The 19,403-nt window shown below is 36.5% G+C and overlaps 1 protein-coding gene, 1 long non-coding RNA gene and 1 pseudogene across 4 annotated transcripts; 1 reads left to right on the forward strand and 2 right to left on the reverse strand.

The window, feature by feature from the left end:
* Positions 1-514: 514 nt before the first annotated feature.
* On the reverse strand, positions 515-3,356 carry LOC103336868 (uncharacterized; annotated as a pseudogene). Its single transcript, XR_016122282.1, has 4 exons — positions 3,159-3,356; positions 2,529-2,838; positions 737-1,748; positions 515-632 (listed from the first exon to the last, which is right to left on the reverse strand). The product of XR_016122282.1 is annotated as an uncharacterized LOC103336868 (transcript).
* A 1,447-nt stretch (positions 3,357-4,803) lies between these two features.
* On the forward strand, positions 4,804-6,620 carry LOC103322166 (uncharacterized). 2 transcript variants are annotated; one of them, XR_016121974.1, is made up of 5 exons: positions 4,804-5,131; positions 5,622-5,668; positions 5,797-5,890; positions 6,007-6,065; positions 6,295-6,620. It is a non-coding gene; the product is annotated as an uncharacterized LOC103322166 (long non-coding RNA). The 2 variants fall into 2 exon arrangements; XR_016121975.1 differs by lacking the exon at positions 6,007-6,065.
* A 6,208-nt stretch (positions 6,621-12,828) lies between these two features.
* Positions 12,829-16,564, reverse strand: LOC103336869 (inositol-tetrakisphosphate 1-kinase 1). The gene is made up of 2 exons (XM_008239992.3): positions 14,991-16,564; positions 12,829-13,241 (listed from the first exon to the last, which is right to left on the reverse strand). Exon 1 carries the CDS (start codon positions 16,317-16,319, stop codon positions 15,240-15,242), a length of 1,080 nt encoding a protein of 359 aa, XP_008238214.2. The 5' UTR covers positions 16,320-16,564; the 3' UTR covers positions 12,829-13,241; positions 14,991-15,239.
* Positions 16,565-19,403: the final 2,839 nt, after the last annotated feature.

A 19,403-nucleotide genomic window follows, 5' to 3' on the forward strand; every position in this document is an offset into this window, starting at 1 on the left:
TTAAATTATAAGGAGCCACTAGGAGTCCTTTCTCTTTCTTTAGATTTTGGAGCACCTAAAAATCTCCATATTTTAAGAGGTGAATAGGGAGCATGGTTAGAGTTGTATTTTTTCAATTCCTCTCTAAAATTTGTTTAAGGAGGTGATTTAGAGAGCCCATTGTCGAGCATCCATGAGCAATCAGGTCTCGCTCAATCTTTCTTTTTCTTTTTGATGCAGTACCCTCCACATTTTCGAAAAAAAAAATTTCAAGTTAAAAAAAGGTTAATTGGTCGCTGATGTACCAAATATGAGAAGTAAGGCTACTTTGGTATATGTATTGGTCACTAATTATAGTGACTAATTTAAATACAGGTAAGAAAAGTTAGTCTTTAAAAATAGGCACGAATCAATTTAGTGACTATGTAGTATTATTAGTCATTAAATTCACTATATTTTTCACCATTATTCCTTGTAGTTATGGTACTATAATATCAAGTTGCAGTAATCATTTCCCTGAACAATACTTTCATTCCTAATAAAAGCCTATTCGGCCTATTTCATGTTTAGCTGTTTCTCCATTCTCCCACTTGGCTTCTTTCTGCAAAATCCAATTACTCTCGTCTCCTATGGGTTCATAATCCTCGCAATCACTGAGTCATAATAATGAGAAACCTTGTTACACACAAATGTCATAGAATTCCAATGCACAAATTATGGTATTGATGAAAACACAAGAAACTTGTAGAAAACTTACCGAGCAAAGCAGGAAAGAAGACAAAACATTTGAGGGCCCTCAACATCCATAGAATGAACAGTTGAATGTATGGTCTTGATCATATCTCTTCCTGTTTCTCCAACAACAATTTGAAATGTGGTGATACAAATATGTTGAACCATGAGACCTTCATTATTGCCAGTACTGACATGGCAAAAGTCCCGCTTTCCCAAATGAACCAAATAATCATCGCTACACCTCTCAAATGGCAATGGCGGATCCGCAATCTCCAAGCCTTCTAATATAAACAGTTGTTGTAGGGAATATGCAATACCACCATCATCACCTTTTTGCATCCTTAAGGAGAATTCTATAACACAATTCCCATATGAGGCATAGATAGTCGTGCCTAGAACCACGGCCCTCCCTATGAAATGGGCATACTTAATAGTGGTATCAACTTTCACTCGATTCCATTGGTTTCTACTCAGATCAAAAGCAACGACATCGCATTGCATTTTTTCCCATTCTAACCAATGAAAACAAAATAACACCATGACAAACAGCATAACCGGTGATAATCATACCCATGTGATAATCCTCACAACATGGAAGCGGCTCCCAAATGTTCTTATCAGGATCATACCTCCAGAAGGAAGTCCCCAAAACTGATGGATAGTAGGTTGGACTTGCAACACAGTAAATCTTGCCATACGCGGACACAACCTTTGCTATAAATTCATTGGCTAGGTTAGGAGGAATGGATGAGCATCTTGAAAAAGAGTTCATGTCAACAATATACCCACTGTGTTGTGTAAGACAATATAATTTGGAGTGTTTGGAAATCCGCGCAGCATGACAGAACTTATCCTCATTGAACTTGGCAACAAGTCCAATTGTTGTGGGTTCATGAGAGACTCCTCTTCCATGTCTGAATTTCACTTCATAGATTACAGTCTTGGACCAAAATGAAACGACTAAATATACAGATCGGGCTTCCCCCTGATTTACCATCATTGATGCATGCTCACCCTCGATCTCCATGGGCAAGCTGGACAGAGGAGAGATAAATATAAAACAAGTCAAGTTAATATTTTCAAACAACTACCTACCTGGAGAGAATTAATTAATTAAGCAAGGTCAAAGCTACAATATCTACTTTAGTAAGCATATATACACTTCATAGGAATAAACACAAACAAAACAGTAAAAATGCCAGTAAGGTATCAATAAATAAACTTGTCCATTTTCCTACAAACTGTGAATGCAATTGTAGGTGTAGATGTAGGAGTAGATCATCATCATTAAATATTAAAGAGTAACTGATACATGATAATTACATGCAAAGTTCAATTCATAGAATATATAATATACAAATCATCATAATTGTAAAATATAACATCTGATTCTACAGAAAATAACAGTCTGCAAGAAGACACCTCAAAGAAACAGATAGAGGCCCTCCAAATAGGAGTCGGTAATCTAATTCAAATTCAAGAATATGTAACACAGGTGAACTGAAAAGTAGCAAAGAGATTTTAAAAACCTGCAGCTATCAAATTTCAGAAGAGGTTTTATCACAAAAGGCGTAGTGTAACAATTCATTATATTTAGTATTTAAGTTTCCGATTTTGGGACTTATATTCTTCAAGAGTAGCATCATCAAGGTGGCAGGACAAGAAGAAGTAGAGATAATTTATCTAGTAGACGCTCAAGCTGGTAATTATTCCAAGCAAGAATCTTTGAAATAATTAAAGATGGATGCATCAACAATTTCACAGAGAAACAAAAATTAAGAAGATGAAATCAATGCACTAAGCCATGAACTGACCTTGGGTAAGGATGAAGGGCCCCATCGTTCGGGTTGGGAGTGCAGGTATTCACCGTGGCGCCAGTGACACTGGCGCGTAGTAGGCGAAGCTGCTCTGCTATAGATTTCGTCAAATGGACCAGTTGGATTTGCTGGTCGGAAAGTGCGGCTAGAGATTTCTCCATCTCCGATATCTTACCCAAGAGCTCATCTTTGCTCGTCAAGGCATGGCCGTGAACATCGGTGAGCTCAGCGGCGGCGGAAGGTTGAGATATTTTCTGATCCCCCATGATACCAGATGATTGATAGGGCCTTTGCTAGCTATGGAATGCTAAATTGAGGCACAAAGAAATTTAGGGTTTGGGGATGCCGCTGATGCGGAAGGGAGTTATATTATGGTTGGTTGAGGCTGGGGCTATGAAATATATACAGAAAGAATTAGTAAAGCTTGGAATTTATTCAAGAGATCAATCCAAATCCAATACAAATAGGGTAATGGCAGGACAGACAGAGTACAATTAATCTTGCTGCAAAAAGGAAAGTAATCCAAAACTACTAGAATCAGGAAATCAAATCCTAAACCTTCTAGAATATACGAACAGGAAACTTTTCTTCTTTTATTTTTTTTCAAGGAAGAAATAGGAAACTTACTATGATTGATTTCTGCCAATCCACCCTGGGCGATCGATCTCCGATAACTTCCCCGGGAGATCACCTTGGCGTGAAGTGAAGCCAAGATACATACATGATACATACATATGGGCTCAAATACACGCATGAAGCCACCAGCAAAAGGATTCATATTTTTGCACCTTGGGAATATGAATCCTTTTGGTTATGGTGATGGTCAAGACATTGCCAAAAGAGTTGAAGCCTTTGGCTCAAGTACGTGCATGAAGCCACCAGCAAAAGGATTCATATTTTTCACCTTGGGAATATGAATCGACTAGGGGTGGGCATAAAAACCGATGAACCGAATGAACCGACCGAACCAAACCAAACCGAATCGAAAAATAAGATTTTTTTGACCAAATCGAAAAAGTCAATGTTGAACCTGACCCGAACCGAAGTCAACGATTCAGCCTCCGGTTCCAATTTTTTTTGAACCGGTGGACCTGAACCGAACTGCCCATTATTTAATTATATATAAATTTGACACATGGCATGATATTATTGGCCAAAAGGAACTTGTACCGTGCGCTTGCTTGCACTGGATCACTCTAACCTAATATAAGCATCATCTCTTGACCTAACTCGCAGCCAGCCTCCATCTCAATTAATTTTGATTTTTTCTATTTAAACCTCACACTTCTCTTAGTTCACCCCAATACTTAAATCATTAAGCTGTAAATTTTATTATTGTGTAAAAAGACAAAAAAAGTCATCCAACTTAATACTTAACCCTAATATATCTATACACACACCCCACAACTCTTCAAATTAAGTTTAAAAAAAATACAAACTCTTCTACATCCTATGCCAGATTAATTTTCTCTTTTAAAGGCGTAGAACATTGATGAACCTACTTCTTTGAAATCTGCGCGGAAGCTGATGGAAAGACTTGTTGATTGTTTCGCTATAATGATCTTATTCTATTCCCTTCGTTGATTGCTTTTTTTTTTTTGGGTACTCTTGGCTATTGATTGCTTGATTGTTTTGATTTTTGATTTAAAATTTATACCTGATGTTTTGGTAAAACTGTTCTCTTTCTCTAGAAAGTATGGGGTAACTTGAATTTTTGTACAACGCTTGTGCACCTCATTCTTAGATACCTGCAGTTCCAAAGATAAACTCTTTAGCAGTAAGCACTGTTGGAAAAACTGCAAATCTTTGGAGATGCTTTTAGAAAAAATTCAAAGAAATTGGGAGGCACACCGTAGTTGGAGTTCTTAGAGGAGTCATGCTGTCTTTTGATGTCTTGGAAGAACTAGCACCAACTCTTGAATTTTCAATCTTCTTGATGACTGTTGATTGACGACCACTCTTCGACCCCCTTTTCCTCTTCCTTTTCTACTTGTTCATTGACAACCACTTCAGAGGTTGGAACCAATGCACTGCAAAACTCAAGGAAGAATAGGAAGCAACAACAATTTATATCAGTTTGAAACTTGAAGGGGTTTAAATAGAAAATCTCTTTATTTCTTATTTTTTCAGTTTGGGCTGTATTTAAGGGTAGTTTGGGAAGATAGTGGAGTTTACTTAGAAATTGTGAAAATTTAAATTAAAAATTGAGAAAAACTTAGAACATGGGTTGAACTAAGAGAAGTGTGAGGTTTAAATAGAAAACCTCTTAATTTTTTTCGCCGCTCTCCATCTCTCAACCTCTCTCAACCTCTATCGTCTCCCTAGCTCTGAAAGACAAGATTTCTCGTCCTCACGAAGTCGACGGCGACGAGTACGGCTACGGCGCGCCATCGCTCGCTCGCTCTCTCTCTCAAGCTCTCACCCTCTCTCTCTCTCTCTCTCTCTCTCTCTCTCTCGCCCGACCTCACTCTCTCTCTGCCTCGCTTAACCTCACCCTTTCTCTATCTGACTCGAGCTCAACCACCTCACCTTATCTCTCTGTCTCGGCCTGACTCTTCTCTCTCTGGCTCGACAGCACCGGAGACTTTTCATAGAAAACGGTAATTAAAAAAAATTGTCAATTTTGTTATGTAAGTTTTGGGTTCTCGTCAATTTTGTTCTGTTTTTTTTTTTTTTTTTTTTTTTTTTTTGTCAATTTTAATATTGTATTGGGTTTTCAATTGTATGGGGTTCTTAAGTTTTGGTTTTGCATATGTGAGAGCTGTAGGTTTTGGATTGTATATTGGAATTTTTATGGGTTTTTGAGAGCTGCTATAGGTGATTAGATCATTTTAGGTAAGTTTTGAGAGCCAGTTTGTATACTAACTGTATCCCTTGGTTTATAGTTCACCAAAGTCAAATTTATGAAATAAGAACAAAGGATAACTAAGCTAAACCGTAGTGATGTTCATGGTCTTCAAATCTATGTTTACTTTTATAAACTTTTTTTGTTTGTATGATTCAAACTCTAAAGAGGAGGGATTAAAATGAATATCTATTAAGCTCTATTAAGATGATTGTGAGTTACTGCTAACATCGTTCTTTGCACAGACCATGTAGGAATGAGAAAATCTGAGAATGCAAGTCGGCTATCTGAGGTAGGAGGAGCTAGTTTCTGTATTTTTTTTAGAAAAGAAAAAGATTCTGAATTTTTTTTTTGCAGCTTTCGTTTGGTTGCTGAGAAAGTCAAGTTTAAATTCTCATGTAATTTTAGTGGCTTGTGCAGAGCGACGTTGGTGTTTTGGTTGCTCAGATAAAAGACTTGGAAAGGAAGAATGCATAACTGGAAGAACAAAACAAAAACTTAACTTCCATGATAGGTCTGTTATTTATGTAGTGTTGTGTTTCTTTCTTATTTTGCAGTTTAGTAGACTTTTAGTTATGGGTGATGATCAATTGTGGGGTGCCTAATTAGTTAGTTTTCTTGATGTTTCAGCTTGAAACAAAGGAAGCTGGGGGTCACTTTTAGTTTTGGGTTTTTGTCAATTTTATTCTGTAAGTTTTGCCCTTTTTTCGTCAATTTTGTATGGGGTTTTCGATTGTATGTGTGGATCTTAAGTTTTTGGTTTTGCATATGTGAGAGCTGTAGGTTTTGGATTGTATATTACATATACATTCAACGATATGAAGATAGATGATAATTTTCTTCTGGTGCATATGTTTACTTTTATAAAGCTCTAATATGAGGTTATATAATTTTGTTGTTTATCTGTTTCTTATTCAGGAGTAGTTCATGATGTTTGACATGTTCGTTTGTTAAACTTTGAAGGGTTTTGAAGATAAGCAAACTATTCATTTCTATTTGTACTGAAATTATATGTTTGGTGATTGATTGTTGACTGATACAAGTGTATTTTTGGACAGATGAATGCAGGTTGCTTTATCAAGGCTTTTGGATGGATGGTTGCAGATGTTTTGGAAGGATATTTGTTATTTTTTTGTCATGGGTTGTAATAATTATAATTTGGATTTCTTGCTTTATTATTTGTGTATTTTTTTGTGATGGTTTGCATTTTGTGAATTTGTGATTAATAGTTGTTTAGAAACTTAGATTGGAATGATGGATTTTTATAGGCTGAATTTGCATAATTTCAGGTTTTGAAAGAAAAGTAAAAAGTGATTTGGGCTTGTTTATAAGAACTTATTAGGTTTTGGCCATTTGACAACAAAAAATGGATTTTGGCTGAAAGTAAATCTGATTTGGGCTCTTTTTAACTTAAAGTAAATCTGATTTGGGCTTTTTTTCACTGAAAGTGAAAATGATTTGGGCTTTTGAAAATGGTAAATTTGAGCTCAAGCTCAAACCGATCACAACTCAGAACCGACTCCGAGAACCGAGGTCCATTTACAATTCAGCCCAATTTTGGGTTTTGCTCTAGACTGACTCGACCCAAGAACCGAGCACACCTTCGATTTGGGCCGTTGGGTTTGCAAAAATTGACCCGACCCGAACCGTGCCCAGGCCTAGAATCGACCACCACAACAATAATGCATTCCTATTATCTCTTTGATGTGTTTCCCCAAAAAGTCTTAATCAGAAAAGTTAATTAGAATGTTTAGGTGAGAAGGGGCTCTCTCACGATGGCGTCTGGTTTGGGTTTTCATCTTTTTTGTTTTTCTTCTTTTGTTTTTTGTTTTTTTAATAACTTCTGACTTTTAATTAATTACAATGTTCATTAATTTTCAGAAGCTTTATCTGTGATAAATTTTTTTTTTTAATTCCATGCTTAAATAGTAGAGATACTAGAATAAGTTATTATTATAAATTTCTTAATTTTTTTGGGTTTTTCACAAATAAACCCATTCTAACATGACATATTATACAAAAGTCCATATAGAGCCTATTTGGAAAGAAAAACTCAAAATTGTCATTTGTCATTTTCTAATTGATTCTTATAAAATTTTACTACACTAAGAACCAATTAGAAATAACAAGTGGTAGATTTGAGGGCTTATAAGTGAAACAACTATAGTCATAGGAATATATAAGTGAACATAAGAACTATGTAATGAGATTGCATACATCGAGACTTATCATAATCCATAATCCTAAATATGTTCCTAAGCATAGGAGTATCAATTGGGCATTGATATTCCCCCCAAGACTAGTACACACAATATCTTCTCTATATATAGAGAATGACGTGGTTTCAAGTCATTGAGTGTAGTGACACCTAGATATATGTGTAGGTGCTTATAGAAGAACAAGTACACTGAATGCGATCAAATATATAAGTTCTAGAATGGAAGTCTTTACTCACATGTCAAACTAGAACTCATAGATTGCAATGGTGCGAACTAATCCTTAGACTTGAGACATCATAGGGTCTTGTGGCTATGTTGTTTGTCATTGAGGGCACTATACAATTGTATTATAGAAGACATGACCTAAAGGTGTTTATCAGGACTCTCAATAAAGTCATGGAGGCAAATGAATGTATAACAAGGAATCTCTATTCTTAGTATAAAGAAAGAATGCTCCAAGGATATGATTGATCAAATCTCTGTGCAGAGTAGTGGATAAGATATAAAAGAAGAAGTCTTCAAATCGTACCGGGATAATCATATAAAGGAATAATTCATATTAGGACATTCGACATTAGATTCCATTATCTAATAATGTGAATAAGAAGTATTGTATAAGAGACGGATTCAATTACACGATCATTCCAATTTGAATAATTTGTTGGGCTTCAATGTAGTATGGTCAAAGTCTTCATTTGAAGTTGGGAAGCCCAAGTTGTGATGCTCACAAAGTTGATTGGTCATGCATTAGCTATGCATGAATGCGCTCGGATCAGGTGAGAATGGTAAAATAAGAACATTATATGAGAATCAATCCCAGTCATCGAAAGTCATCTGAGTGGCTGAAGAGAAAAAGCAAGCTTACAATACAAACAGGTACGCTACACTTTCCCCTTAGCCCACGTGTCCTGCCACGCCTTTTGCAATCCCACCCAATCACCCTGCCTCTGAATTCATTTTTTTCAGACTCCCTCTTGTTCATCTCAAAAAGATTATCCTCTCTCAATACAATCTCCAATTTTCTTTGGTCATAATCGATACTCGAATCCCTCTCTCTCTTTGATATTAAGGTTTGTGTTTTCTATTGCATTCACTTAATGTTTAATTTTTGTTTCTGATTTTAGGGCTTTGATTTTTTGGGTTTATAATTTTTTGATAAGACTATTCTTTCTCGGTACTAGTTGTGTTTGCAAAAATATAAATTGGCTTAAGCATAGCAACTCTATATAGAGGTTTGTTGCTGTTAAAATATTTTTTCCTTTTTCCAAAATTTGGTTTTTTTTTTTTTTTGCTATTGTTTGTGGTAATTTATTGAAGCGTAGATTCACAGTTGTTGCTTCTTCCTAGTTAATTTGCATCATAGATCCCTCAAGATTTGTAGCTCTTGCTTTGCTTAGTCTACTTCTTGCTTATTTTTCCTTAAAATTTCAGGAACCTTTATATGTTTTCTTTGACCCTCATTGTCATCCTGCTTTGCCCATCTAGTAGTGTGAGTGTAGGGCATCATTTTAGTGATTTAATGGGGCTTGGAAAACAACTAATTAGTATCATTAGAAGTAGAGCGCAAAGGAGAAAATTGAATATCTACACTGTGAATATGAGATGATTTGGGATGCATAAGGATCAATGTATCTTGTCAAGAAAGCATTTGCATACCTTGTTTATGTGCTACATTTGCGTACCTTGTTTCTATTTGTATACTGCTATGTAAATATATATTGGATTCCGCATCGGTTGGTAGGTATCAGTTATGTATCTTAATGTGTTGAAAATAGTATTAGTAGGTATCAATTATATATCTTAATGTGTTGATTAATGTGTTGAAAATAGTGTTAGTAAGTATCAATTATGTATCTTAATGTGTTGATTAAAAAATAGTGTTAGTAAGTATCAATTATGTATCTTAATGTGTTGAAAATAGTGTTTGTAGATATCAATTATGTATCTTAATGTATTGAAAATGTGTTGATAATATTGTGAGAGCATCTCTAACTGATGTTTTAAAAGTGTCACATAGACATTTAATGGCTATAAATAACATCTCACATCACTCAAACCGATGTGTCAAAGCTGATGTGGAATGAAGGTTGGAGGTTGAGATATTATTTTTGACATTCCAAAAGCAAGACGTCAAATGAATATTTATTTATCAACACTAAAATATAACAAAATAATAATTTAATTTGACATATCGAGTGGAGTGGAAAGCTGTGTAAGATGTCAAATTGTCATATCAGACATCAAATTAAATTTAATGTTTGATATTTGACATCTCCCTTAGACCATCTCCAACCCTTGGGGTGGAAACTCAAATTTTGAGTTTAGCCTCCAAATACCATCTCCAACCTATGTATTTTGGGGGGTGGAAATTTGAGAAATCTCAAATCTTGGGTGGAATTCCAGTCCTTTTGCTGGACTGATAATTTTGTGGGCCCAAAATCTGCTTTTTCTATTTATTTTTTTGAAAGCTCATGTGCTGCACAATGTTTCTTGGACGAGTTTTGGTTACACTGTTTGGGCAGCAACTTTGTGCCAAAAATCTGATATTGCTGGTTTGTTTGTTTGTTTTTTTTTTTTTTTTTTTTTTTAAATATTCCAACAACTATATTTGTAATCAATAATCATGATTAATTTTAAGCAATCTCAACGGCAAAATTTAATGATTGTCGTTTATTTAAAAATGCTTAGATAATTTAAACACACTTACATAATTCAATGAAGAGTTCGAATTATTCCGGGCATACGTATGGTATTGTACTTATTTTTATTTTTTAAGTGAAATTCAATTATGTTTTGGAATTTTATTTTTTTTAGGTTAAAATGTTTAGAAAATTAAATCACGAGTGTTGAAACAAAAATAATGTCAAGAAAAATTAACAAGAAACAAAATTTAGGGGTTAATCATTCTTAAACAATTTAATAAAGTTGCGGACTCAAATTATGAGTCTACAAGGTTGGAGGAAAAAAAATTTGAGTCCTGAAAATACATGAATAGTTGTATTTTGGAGGGTGAAAATTTGAGTTTAGCCCCAACATGGTTTGAGATGGTCTTAGAGATACTCTGAGTAGATATCACTTCTATATCTTAATACCCACACTTTTTTTTTTGGAAAAAAAAAGTACATAAGCCTTAAAAGCCAAAAAAGTGTCCAGGTCAGTTGACTCAAAATCAAAGAGACTATATTTTTTTTTTGGGTCAAATGCAAAAAAGATATTATTAAATTATAGGTTCCCAAAAAAAATTGTAAGATCAAGTTCACATCCTGTGCGAGAACCTTCTGCAACCATAAAATATTGCAGCAAAAAATCCTTATAAAACCTCTGCTTTGTTGTTTTTTTTTTCTCACTAGAAGCCAAATCTACAACTTTACTGTCGGCTTACCAGGTTGCTTATGACAAATTGGAGATTACAACATCCAAAATTATGAAATTTGGTCCCGTGGAAAGACAAACAGGTTGTAAACCTTCACGTCTCGTAAATTGGTACAGGTTAGCTGAGATTGACAGGTCAGTAACGTTCAAATTGCACCGTATTTTCTTTCCTTCGGCCTCAATGTACCTTGACTAGAAGCATGAGACCGTTCCCATGAGGCTTCGTTGCTCTCCTTTTTTTTAAATCTAAAGGGGTTTTGCATTTTAGGGTTATGAGGGTATTAGTTTTAAGTGCATTTAAATTTATTTAAGTGAATTTTTTGCTATTTTGGAAAGTTTCTATAAAAACTATCATTTATGAGTGTGCAGTAAATTTTGACTATTTTTGCCAAATTGTGCGACAATGTTGGGATTTCATGCAGCATGTTGGCCATAGCCCATTTCAATTTATAAGAAGAAAGTATTGGCTCTTTCCAAATCACACACTTCACATGGATAAATGCAGAATTTGGATGATTCTAAAGGCATGGTTTGGTTCTATAAGAAAAGTCTGAGCTCTTTCCCAAATAATATTCTTTTCCTGAAGACCCAAAAACAAAGGTACATTGAAACATAATGAGAAATTTTACACCCCACAAAATACTGATACAAAAATGACCCAAGTAAAATCTAAGTATGACAATCACAAACTCACAATGCTCCTCTGCCAAAAATACATAGAATATTCTCAAGGACTTCGTATATCGATCCTGAAGGGCATCTCTCCACTGTTATGACGCTCATAAACCTGGCAACAGTCATACTAACGCATTTTCTTTAAACTAGAAACTCCTCAACAGATTTCCCATGTACTCCCGCCATGCCAAAACTATAATAACCTATATTGTGCAAATGCTATCCAGTTTCAAATCCCTTGAAGAATCTCAAAACTCTCTTCTACCTAATTAGAATTCTATCTGAACGGACTTTTCGGGACAAAGCCTGAAATACAATCCAGTACAATCTTATTCTCCTTTTTCTTTGTCCGCAATTATTGAAAATAAGTTCAAAAAGACCAGAGCATTTTAGATATTCCGCAATCAGGAAAATCCATAGCCAATAGCAAATTCAGGATGGGGAAATTTCCATAAAGAGGATGGAAAAGTAGGACACCACCATTCACTTGCCAATGGAAGCCTCAGAAGGATTCATACATACCCACAGTACTCCACATTTAGTAACACTAAATAAAGACATAACAGGACTTCTAAGATCCAATGAACAACCTCATGCTACTGTTTTTCTTTTTCGGGACTTGTACAACAGAAAGGTTCTGTTTACAACCTTCGACAACCACCAAGATTTAATTTATTTCTGTACTCTTCTATAGTTGGGCAAGAAAAGTCATTGATCTAGTTGGAACTTCTGGAATACAACCAGTGAGACAGAAGGTTTTATGGGCTTTTTCTCTTTCTATCTCCAGAATCAGACTTTCTCAGTTTTAACTTCTATATTCATACTGCATGGTTACGACCTTTACATACAATACCAAACTTGATTAAGTTTTGCACCTAACAAGGTGACCAGTGCATGAAGCTCAATCTACAGACAGAGTCAACGACTCTCCACATCTCCAGTTTTCTCAAAACATGAATTCATACAATCGCATAAATCATAACATTTACCACAAGGCCACAACACGAGCAAACGCAAAACAATTTCGAAGGTGTAGCAAAGATGGGTATCAGTGATTATATACATTTCACATGAACACACAGCATTTGGGACTTTTTTTTTTTTTATTGGCCAAGCATACAACTTAGGACTTGATAGACAAAGATTCTTCTATCAAAGCACATCAAAACTTAAATATACATAGATCGCCACAAAAGAAGACTGACTTGAAAACTAAATTAATAAGTAACTGAAAGAAAACATAAAAAGGAAAACAAAAATAGAGTAAGAACCCTCCACCAACTCCCCAAAAATACAATGGATTCAATGCGTGAATTCAAACGTAACATGGGGACACAATAAGTTTTAGCCAAACAAACACGTACTGTTGATTTTCTCTTACCATCCTCAAACCAAGAGGTAGTAGTTTCATCAATACCATAATTATTTATCTATATGTACATGACATAAATTCTTTCTATGAAACAGAACATAGAAAATTAACAGATAGATGACTCCTCATTGACAGGCTAGAAATGTAGCAGGAATCACTCGGCTTAGCGCAGAGCAGCAAAGGTCATGGAACTGGCCAGGACAATCGGTTGTATAAAAACTACAATCCTGTGACAAGTTCACAAAAAAACAATTTATTCTATACTTATTAACTTCTCAACTAGGCTTCCATAGCCCACTGACACAGAACTGTAGAGAATGTATGGGGATGAATCATATATTTTATGCAAAGGAAGTAAAATAATAGGAGCGAGATTCTCTGCAATTGGATATACATTTGATATATCTTTTGCAAAGGATTTAATCAATTTGCTATTGACTACAGAAACTTAATAGCATTCAAAACTTTCCATTTCCACTTATAAATCACTATCATTTTATCATTGACATGTGGCCTTTCAGGTGCCAAGTACCAATAATTTCTCTATTTGAATTTGAAAGATTATCGGGGAGGGGAAAGGTTATAGGAAGATTATTTGTACGCAATCTAGTCACTTTCATAGACCCAGTCTCTTCTTAAGTACGTGTCTTTGACACTACTGCAAAAGAACCATATGCGGTTATAAGCACTGGCCCCTGACACTTAAGCACTGTGGAAAATACATTCACAATTTTGAGCTTAAAACAATTAGCAAACACGTGTTGGACTCCTACACACATCGAGCTTGCATACATTGTACTAGTCCATCTATCGCGAACAAGTTTATGAGCCAGCAGATTGTGTTTAAATATGACTCAGCTACAAGTCAGAATTTAACATGAGTACAAGCCACAGGAATCTTAGTGTCAAATTCCTAAACTACTTAAATATATTGTTCCCATAAACGACAAGGCATATTCGCATCATAAAAGTAGAAACCGTCACTAATAACGACACACCAAAACCATATGTGGGCCAATCACTCCTATTGGCATTCATGCAAAGTCAATACGCAGTCTTAAACGTATAGCAACACAGATCCAACATTGTAATTTGTTCTATCCTACACCCACTTTGGTTTCAAGAACATTCTTATCAATTGTCTAATCCTAGAACTCATTCACCGAAAATACGATCAGCTCCTTATTCCATTCTGATTCTAGCATTCTGCTTTATCCAAAAACAACCAAACATTACATCAAAGCAATAATAGGCTTATGTGTGTATTACTTGGTGTTCATTTCTCTCAAGTCTCAACAAAACCTGAAAAGGCAAACCTGGGATCCTAATTTTTTATTATGGAAATTAGAGCATTAGTCTGGGCATTCACTGGATGTACTAAGTTTTAAATAACTTTCCAAAACATGCGACAAAGCACTACTCTCCTAACACTAGTTTATTCAAACAGGCCTACATATATGACAAAAGTATCATCAGAAGGTTACACATTAAATGCAAGCAAGTTAATATGCCTCTTGCCAAACAATAAAGCAAAACAAACTGCATCAACCATTTCTTTTATCTTCTTGCCCAAAAACACTCGCATTTGGGGGGAAAAAAAAAAAGAAGGAAGAAGCGCAAGATCAGGAATGTCATAAAACTTCAATGATTTCCTCATAAAATTTGATTGACAGAGTACTAATCAGAAACCTTATTAATGCAACCCATTCAAGCCACATTAACAACCACAAACAAATAAATTAGTTCAAGAAGCGAAAAAGAGTACCATAAAATTCAATAAATTCAATCAAAACTAAAAAGCAAAAAAGAATAAAAATGAAAAAATCATTAACAAAAAAAAGCCAAAATCCATTAACTAAAGGTGCCTATGGCACAAACTAGAACAGTTTCTAGGCAATGAAAGACTTTAAAGCCTCAGATTACAACTTGACTTTCCTAAAAAGGCTAAAACTTCAGCATAGTATTTTGAGAAGTACCTTCTCCGGAGCATTGGTGAATGGAATATACACGATCAACGCTGAACATCATGTAATCCTGTTGTCAAGAAGTTAAAGCTAAAACCAAGAACCAGCCTACTCAGTTCAGCACTGTACCCCAACTGCTATCTAAACCTAATGTGCAACTCATCTTCGTCCACAAATCACCAAAATGGCCAAGCTTCTTAAGAAAATGCCAATGAACCAATAGTGCCAGCCAACCATCGGACAAAGACGCCACAGGGCCTTTCAAACTTGAATTGGGTTCTCCTCTTCTACGTTAAGATCACCCCCATCATCCCCATCACTACTTACAATTTTCCTCACTTCGTCATCACAGCTAAGTACCTCATAACTATCCAAACCAGTGTTCTCCGCCCCATCTTTCTCTTTCTTTTGCATAATATCGCAAAAGAAATCAGTCAACAGAGTCTCGTAACCCGGCATTTTGGCATATCCAGGAAAGTAATTAATGTCAATTATCAAATACCGGTTACCAAACCTCGCGTCCCGAATCACATCAAAGTTAAACAGGTTCAACCTCAGCCCTTGCCGCAACCCTCTTGCAATATCAGTGATAAAGCTCTGTGGCGGCATCTCTGTGTCGTCCAACTGCATCATCTTGTAGTACTTGTCATCAGTTCTCTCATTGTTTGCAAGATTGGATATCTGCGAGAACGACAACAAGCCATCCAAGCTTCCCAATTTCTCTTCTTCGGAAACGTCAGGGAGTGACTTACGCTTCACGCATTTCACATGTTCTCCAACCACATACACCTTGAAGATGACGCCGCCATGGTTCACAAACTCCTGAAGCACAATTGGGGGTTTGAGGTTGTCGAGCCCGTCGTGGTTGAAAACCAGGGCCATTTTGTGCGACTTGGCGCTGCCGTCGGCGACCAGAGGCTTCGCGATTACCGGGAATTTCAGACCCTCCCAAGCCTGGCGATCAAACAGCGTTTCCTTGTCGTATATCACAATCTGCTTCGGAATCCCAAACGTGTCACTCTCGTGCTCGATTTTCAGCTCCGAAACCACCTGCAGCATTGAAATCCGATTGTGCAGCCTCTCGATCGCCTCCGGCGAGTCGATTATCACCGCATTAGGGTTCTTCACCCTGAACTCCTCCAGCTGCCGCTTCCAATCGTTTCCGTACAACTTGTGCATCACACAATCGAACGGCCCCTGATCAGCTAGCGAGCGCTCAGTGTCGATCCGTACGAGATCGATGCCACGCGATCTGGCGAGGCCGACCAGCGACTCTTGGATGAAGCTCTGCTGCTTCTTCGGCGCCAAAGCATAGCCTATCCCGAACCTCCGCTCCGCCATTGATTTGCAAGACAACGAATCCACAGAATGCCACACAAAACGCTCATATAATCCCGCGCATACAAAGTGCAGAGTTTTGTATACGTAAACCTAATTCAAGTTTTCGGTTTTTCTCTTTTTCTTCTTTTTCCCTTTATTTATTTTCCTTTTTCGTTTCGGAGTTTCTTCGTTGTTTTTTCGGAGCTCAGAAGAAATCGAAAATTGCACAGGGAGAGAGAGAGATATGAACGGGAGAGGAGAGGTGAGAGAGAGAGAGGACTAGGGTTAGTGGGGTACGGGATTGATAAAGTAACCGGGATTAGTACAGAGAGGAGGGGCTGGATGCACACGTGGCATATTCTTTGGGCGAGATGCGTAATCGCGGCGGGCAAGGAAGCGCGTGTGTGAGATAGAATGTGGGGTCTGGGGATTTGAGAGAAAAACGGACGGTTGGAGTTGAGCTAAAGTGACGGGTTGGTAAGGTGAGAGAGTCAACGATGTTGACTTGAGGATTCTGGAGGAGTAAAATGAAATCAGTGATTAATTCGGCTGATAATTTTCATTTGGACCACGGCTCTCTTTTTTTGTTTTTTTTTTTCATTCTTCTGTTTTTCTCGTATGAAGACTAGAGTCTAAAATTATATATTTATGTCAATGGGTCTCATCCGGAAAGGGATCTTCCTGACCTATAGATCAATAATCTAAAGTTCGAACCTACAACTAATAATCTAAAGTTTGAATATTATGTCACTTTCTAATTTAGACTATTACATGCATTGAACATTTAAATTTTGGTATAAATGTGTGCAATTTGTTGTCGACAAAAGAATCTTTGCAATTTGGTGATGCGACTTCTCCAACCATTTGCTTTTTTGCATTAAATTTTGGCTTTGGTATATTTGGCACGCGTTTTTAGGATCGTTTTGGACACTAAAATTACTTTACATTTCGTCAACACACATATGGTGTGACAAGTATCTTCTATATAGCACAACCCATGGGTAACTTTTTTTTCTTTTTTCTTTTTCTTTTTTTTTTTTTTTTTGTTCGGATGTAGTTTTCATTAGAAACCCACAAAATTGCATAACAATACAACAAAAAGTGAGACCCAACCAACTAAGCTCAACAACAAAGCAAAAAGGCCAAAGGCCCAAATAAAATACAAGGAAAACAACAACAAGCTTAAAACTCGGAAGGCATTAAGCCCACAGGCAAAAACCAAGGCCAAGAAAGCTAGCAAACCCTAACTAAAATTCAACCCAGCCACCGCCAGCACCGCCAGAGACGACATCAAGGGGACAAATTGAGGGGAAGAGCTGCCACACCTAAGAGACACAAAACGAAAAAATTGCACCACCCACAGATCCACCCAAATACCATAAAATCCCACATATATCAAAGACACAAACAAGAAAAAAGAAGTCAGCCACAAGAAGATCATCACCTCTCAAATCAAACCTGACAAAGCACCAGAACAAACACAAAAACCAAACAAACATCAACATAGTAGGAGATGGTGTAGGCACCCGAGAAAGAGCAAAAGCTCGAACTCTACACATCTTCAGAGTTGTACGCGAGAAGCGCGTTTTCGGCTAGCTTGAAGCAGCCACAAGGTGAAGCCATATCAATAAGGAGGAGAAAATTTTGGTAGGAATGGACGATACCAAGACCATAGAGAAGGGATTTGAATGGAGTGTGTGGGGGAGATAAGAGGAAATGGATGGAGGAGGGGACAACTGAATACAATGGATGAGAAATAAAAGGGGATATGGGAAATTCAAGGAAACCGAAGGCATAAAGCCTTTGAGTTCAAGTAGAGCTTGAACAAAACACCCACAAAGGGGAGAACAAAACACCCACAAAAAGGGAGAGTAGAACACCCACAAAGGGGAGAGCAGAAACACCCACAAAGAATGGGAGAAAATGGGCTTACAAATCTCCTCAAGCAGCAAGGAGTAGGCTAGATAAGAGAAACCAGAGGAAATGGGAGGAAGAGAGGACCTCCTCCCAAGGTCTTAAGGCGTAGAGCCTTTTTTTTCTCACCCACTACACAAAATGCTAGTTAGGCCTGAAAGTTGGGATATGATGATCATATATTTTGAGTGCTACTAAACGAACCCCAAAATTAACTAAGTACACCCTACTACCAAATTATTTATTGAATTACTAATTTACCCTAATATAAAATGACTAAAAATGATATATTGAATTGTGAAACAAATGTAATTTTAATAAGTGCACTTTACTCACCATATCCAACCGTAATCGAATGTAAGCGAAAGCCACCAAAGGTTAAAGAAATGTTCGGCTGGAAGCCATCGAAAGGTTAAAGAAGTGATTCGACAAAGGCTGCTTTGAAAATGTTTTAAGGAAAAGGAACATAAAGAATCTATTAAAAATATTAAACATTTAAAAATTGGGAAACGTATCTTAATCTATATTATGCAGATCTGGTTTTAAGTTTTAACCAGCCAACCCAGTATAAGAGATCTTTTGAAGACCACCTCTTGAAATCATGTTATAAACAAGATCACCAAATCAAATAGATCTTTCTGAATTAAAGATGAGGGAGAGGGAGGAGGGAAGGGGGTGAACTTAACCATACCCTCTGAACTTTGACCTACTACACCCCCTTACCTTATGTTCTTTTTTAAGTTCTTTTCATAAATTCAAATATGAGACTTTTGATTCTTCAAATGTGAAGAACCCAGTGCAATCCTTGTTCATATTGAAAAAAGTAATATATAGGAATTGATGGATTCTAAAGCAACTTGGAGCTGTGGAGAACTTTGATGAAAAATTAAAGTGAAAGGAATCCACATGGATATGGTTACAAATGCTCAAAACCAACAAAATGGGACAAGAATATGTTATCCCAATATTCACTCACAACAAAGATGAAGATGAAAAATAGTGTATTCGGCAGCAAGGTGGGTTTGGTGGTCTAATAGTGTTTGGCAGCCAACTCTTGAATGGTATTAGGGTGTTATGTAATAGTGCATTAGGGTGTATCAGGGGCATTTATGGTAGCTAAATAGGGTGTACTTAGTTAATTTTACATTTTGATTAAAAATATTATGGTGTACTTACATCATAGGGTGTACT

The sequence above is a fragment of the Prunus mume genome, linkage group LG7 (assembly GCF_029339155.1).
Source record: "Prunus mume cultivar Tortuosa linkage group LG7, ASM2933915v1, whole genome shotgun sequence".
NCBI classification, from domain to species: domain Eukaryota; kingdom Viridiplantae; phylum Streptophyta; class Magnoliopsida; order Rosales; family Rosaceae; genus Prunus; species Prunus mume.

Coding starts and splice junctions, on each gene's coding strand:
- LOC103336869 (XM_008239992.3), bottom strand. CDS start 16,319: ATGGCGGAGCGGAGGTTCGGGATAGGCTATGCTTTGGCGCCGAAGAAG.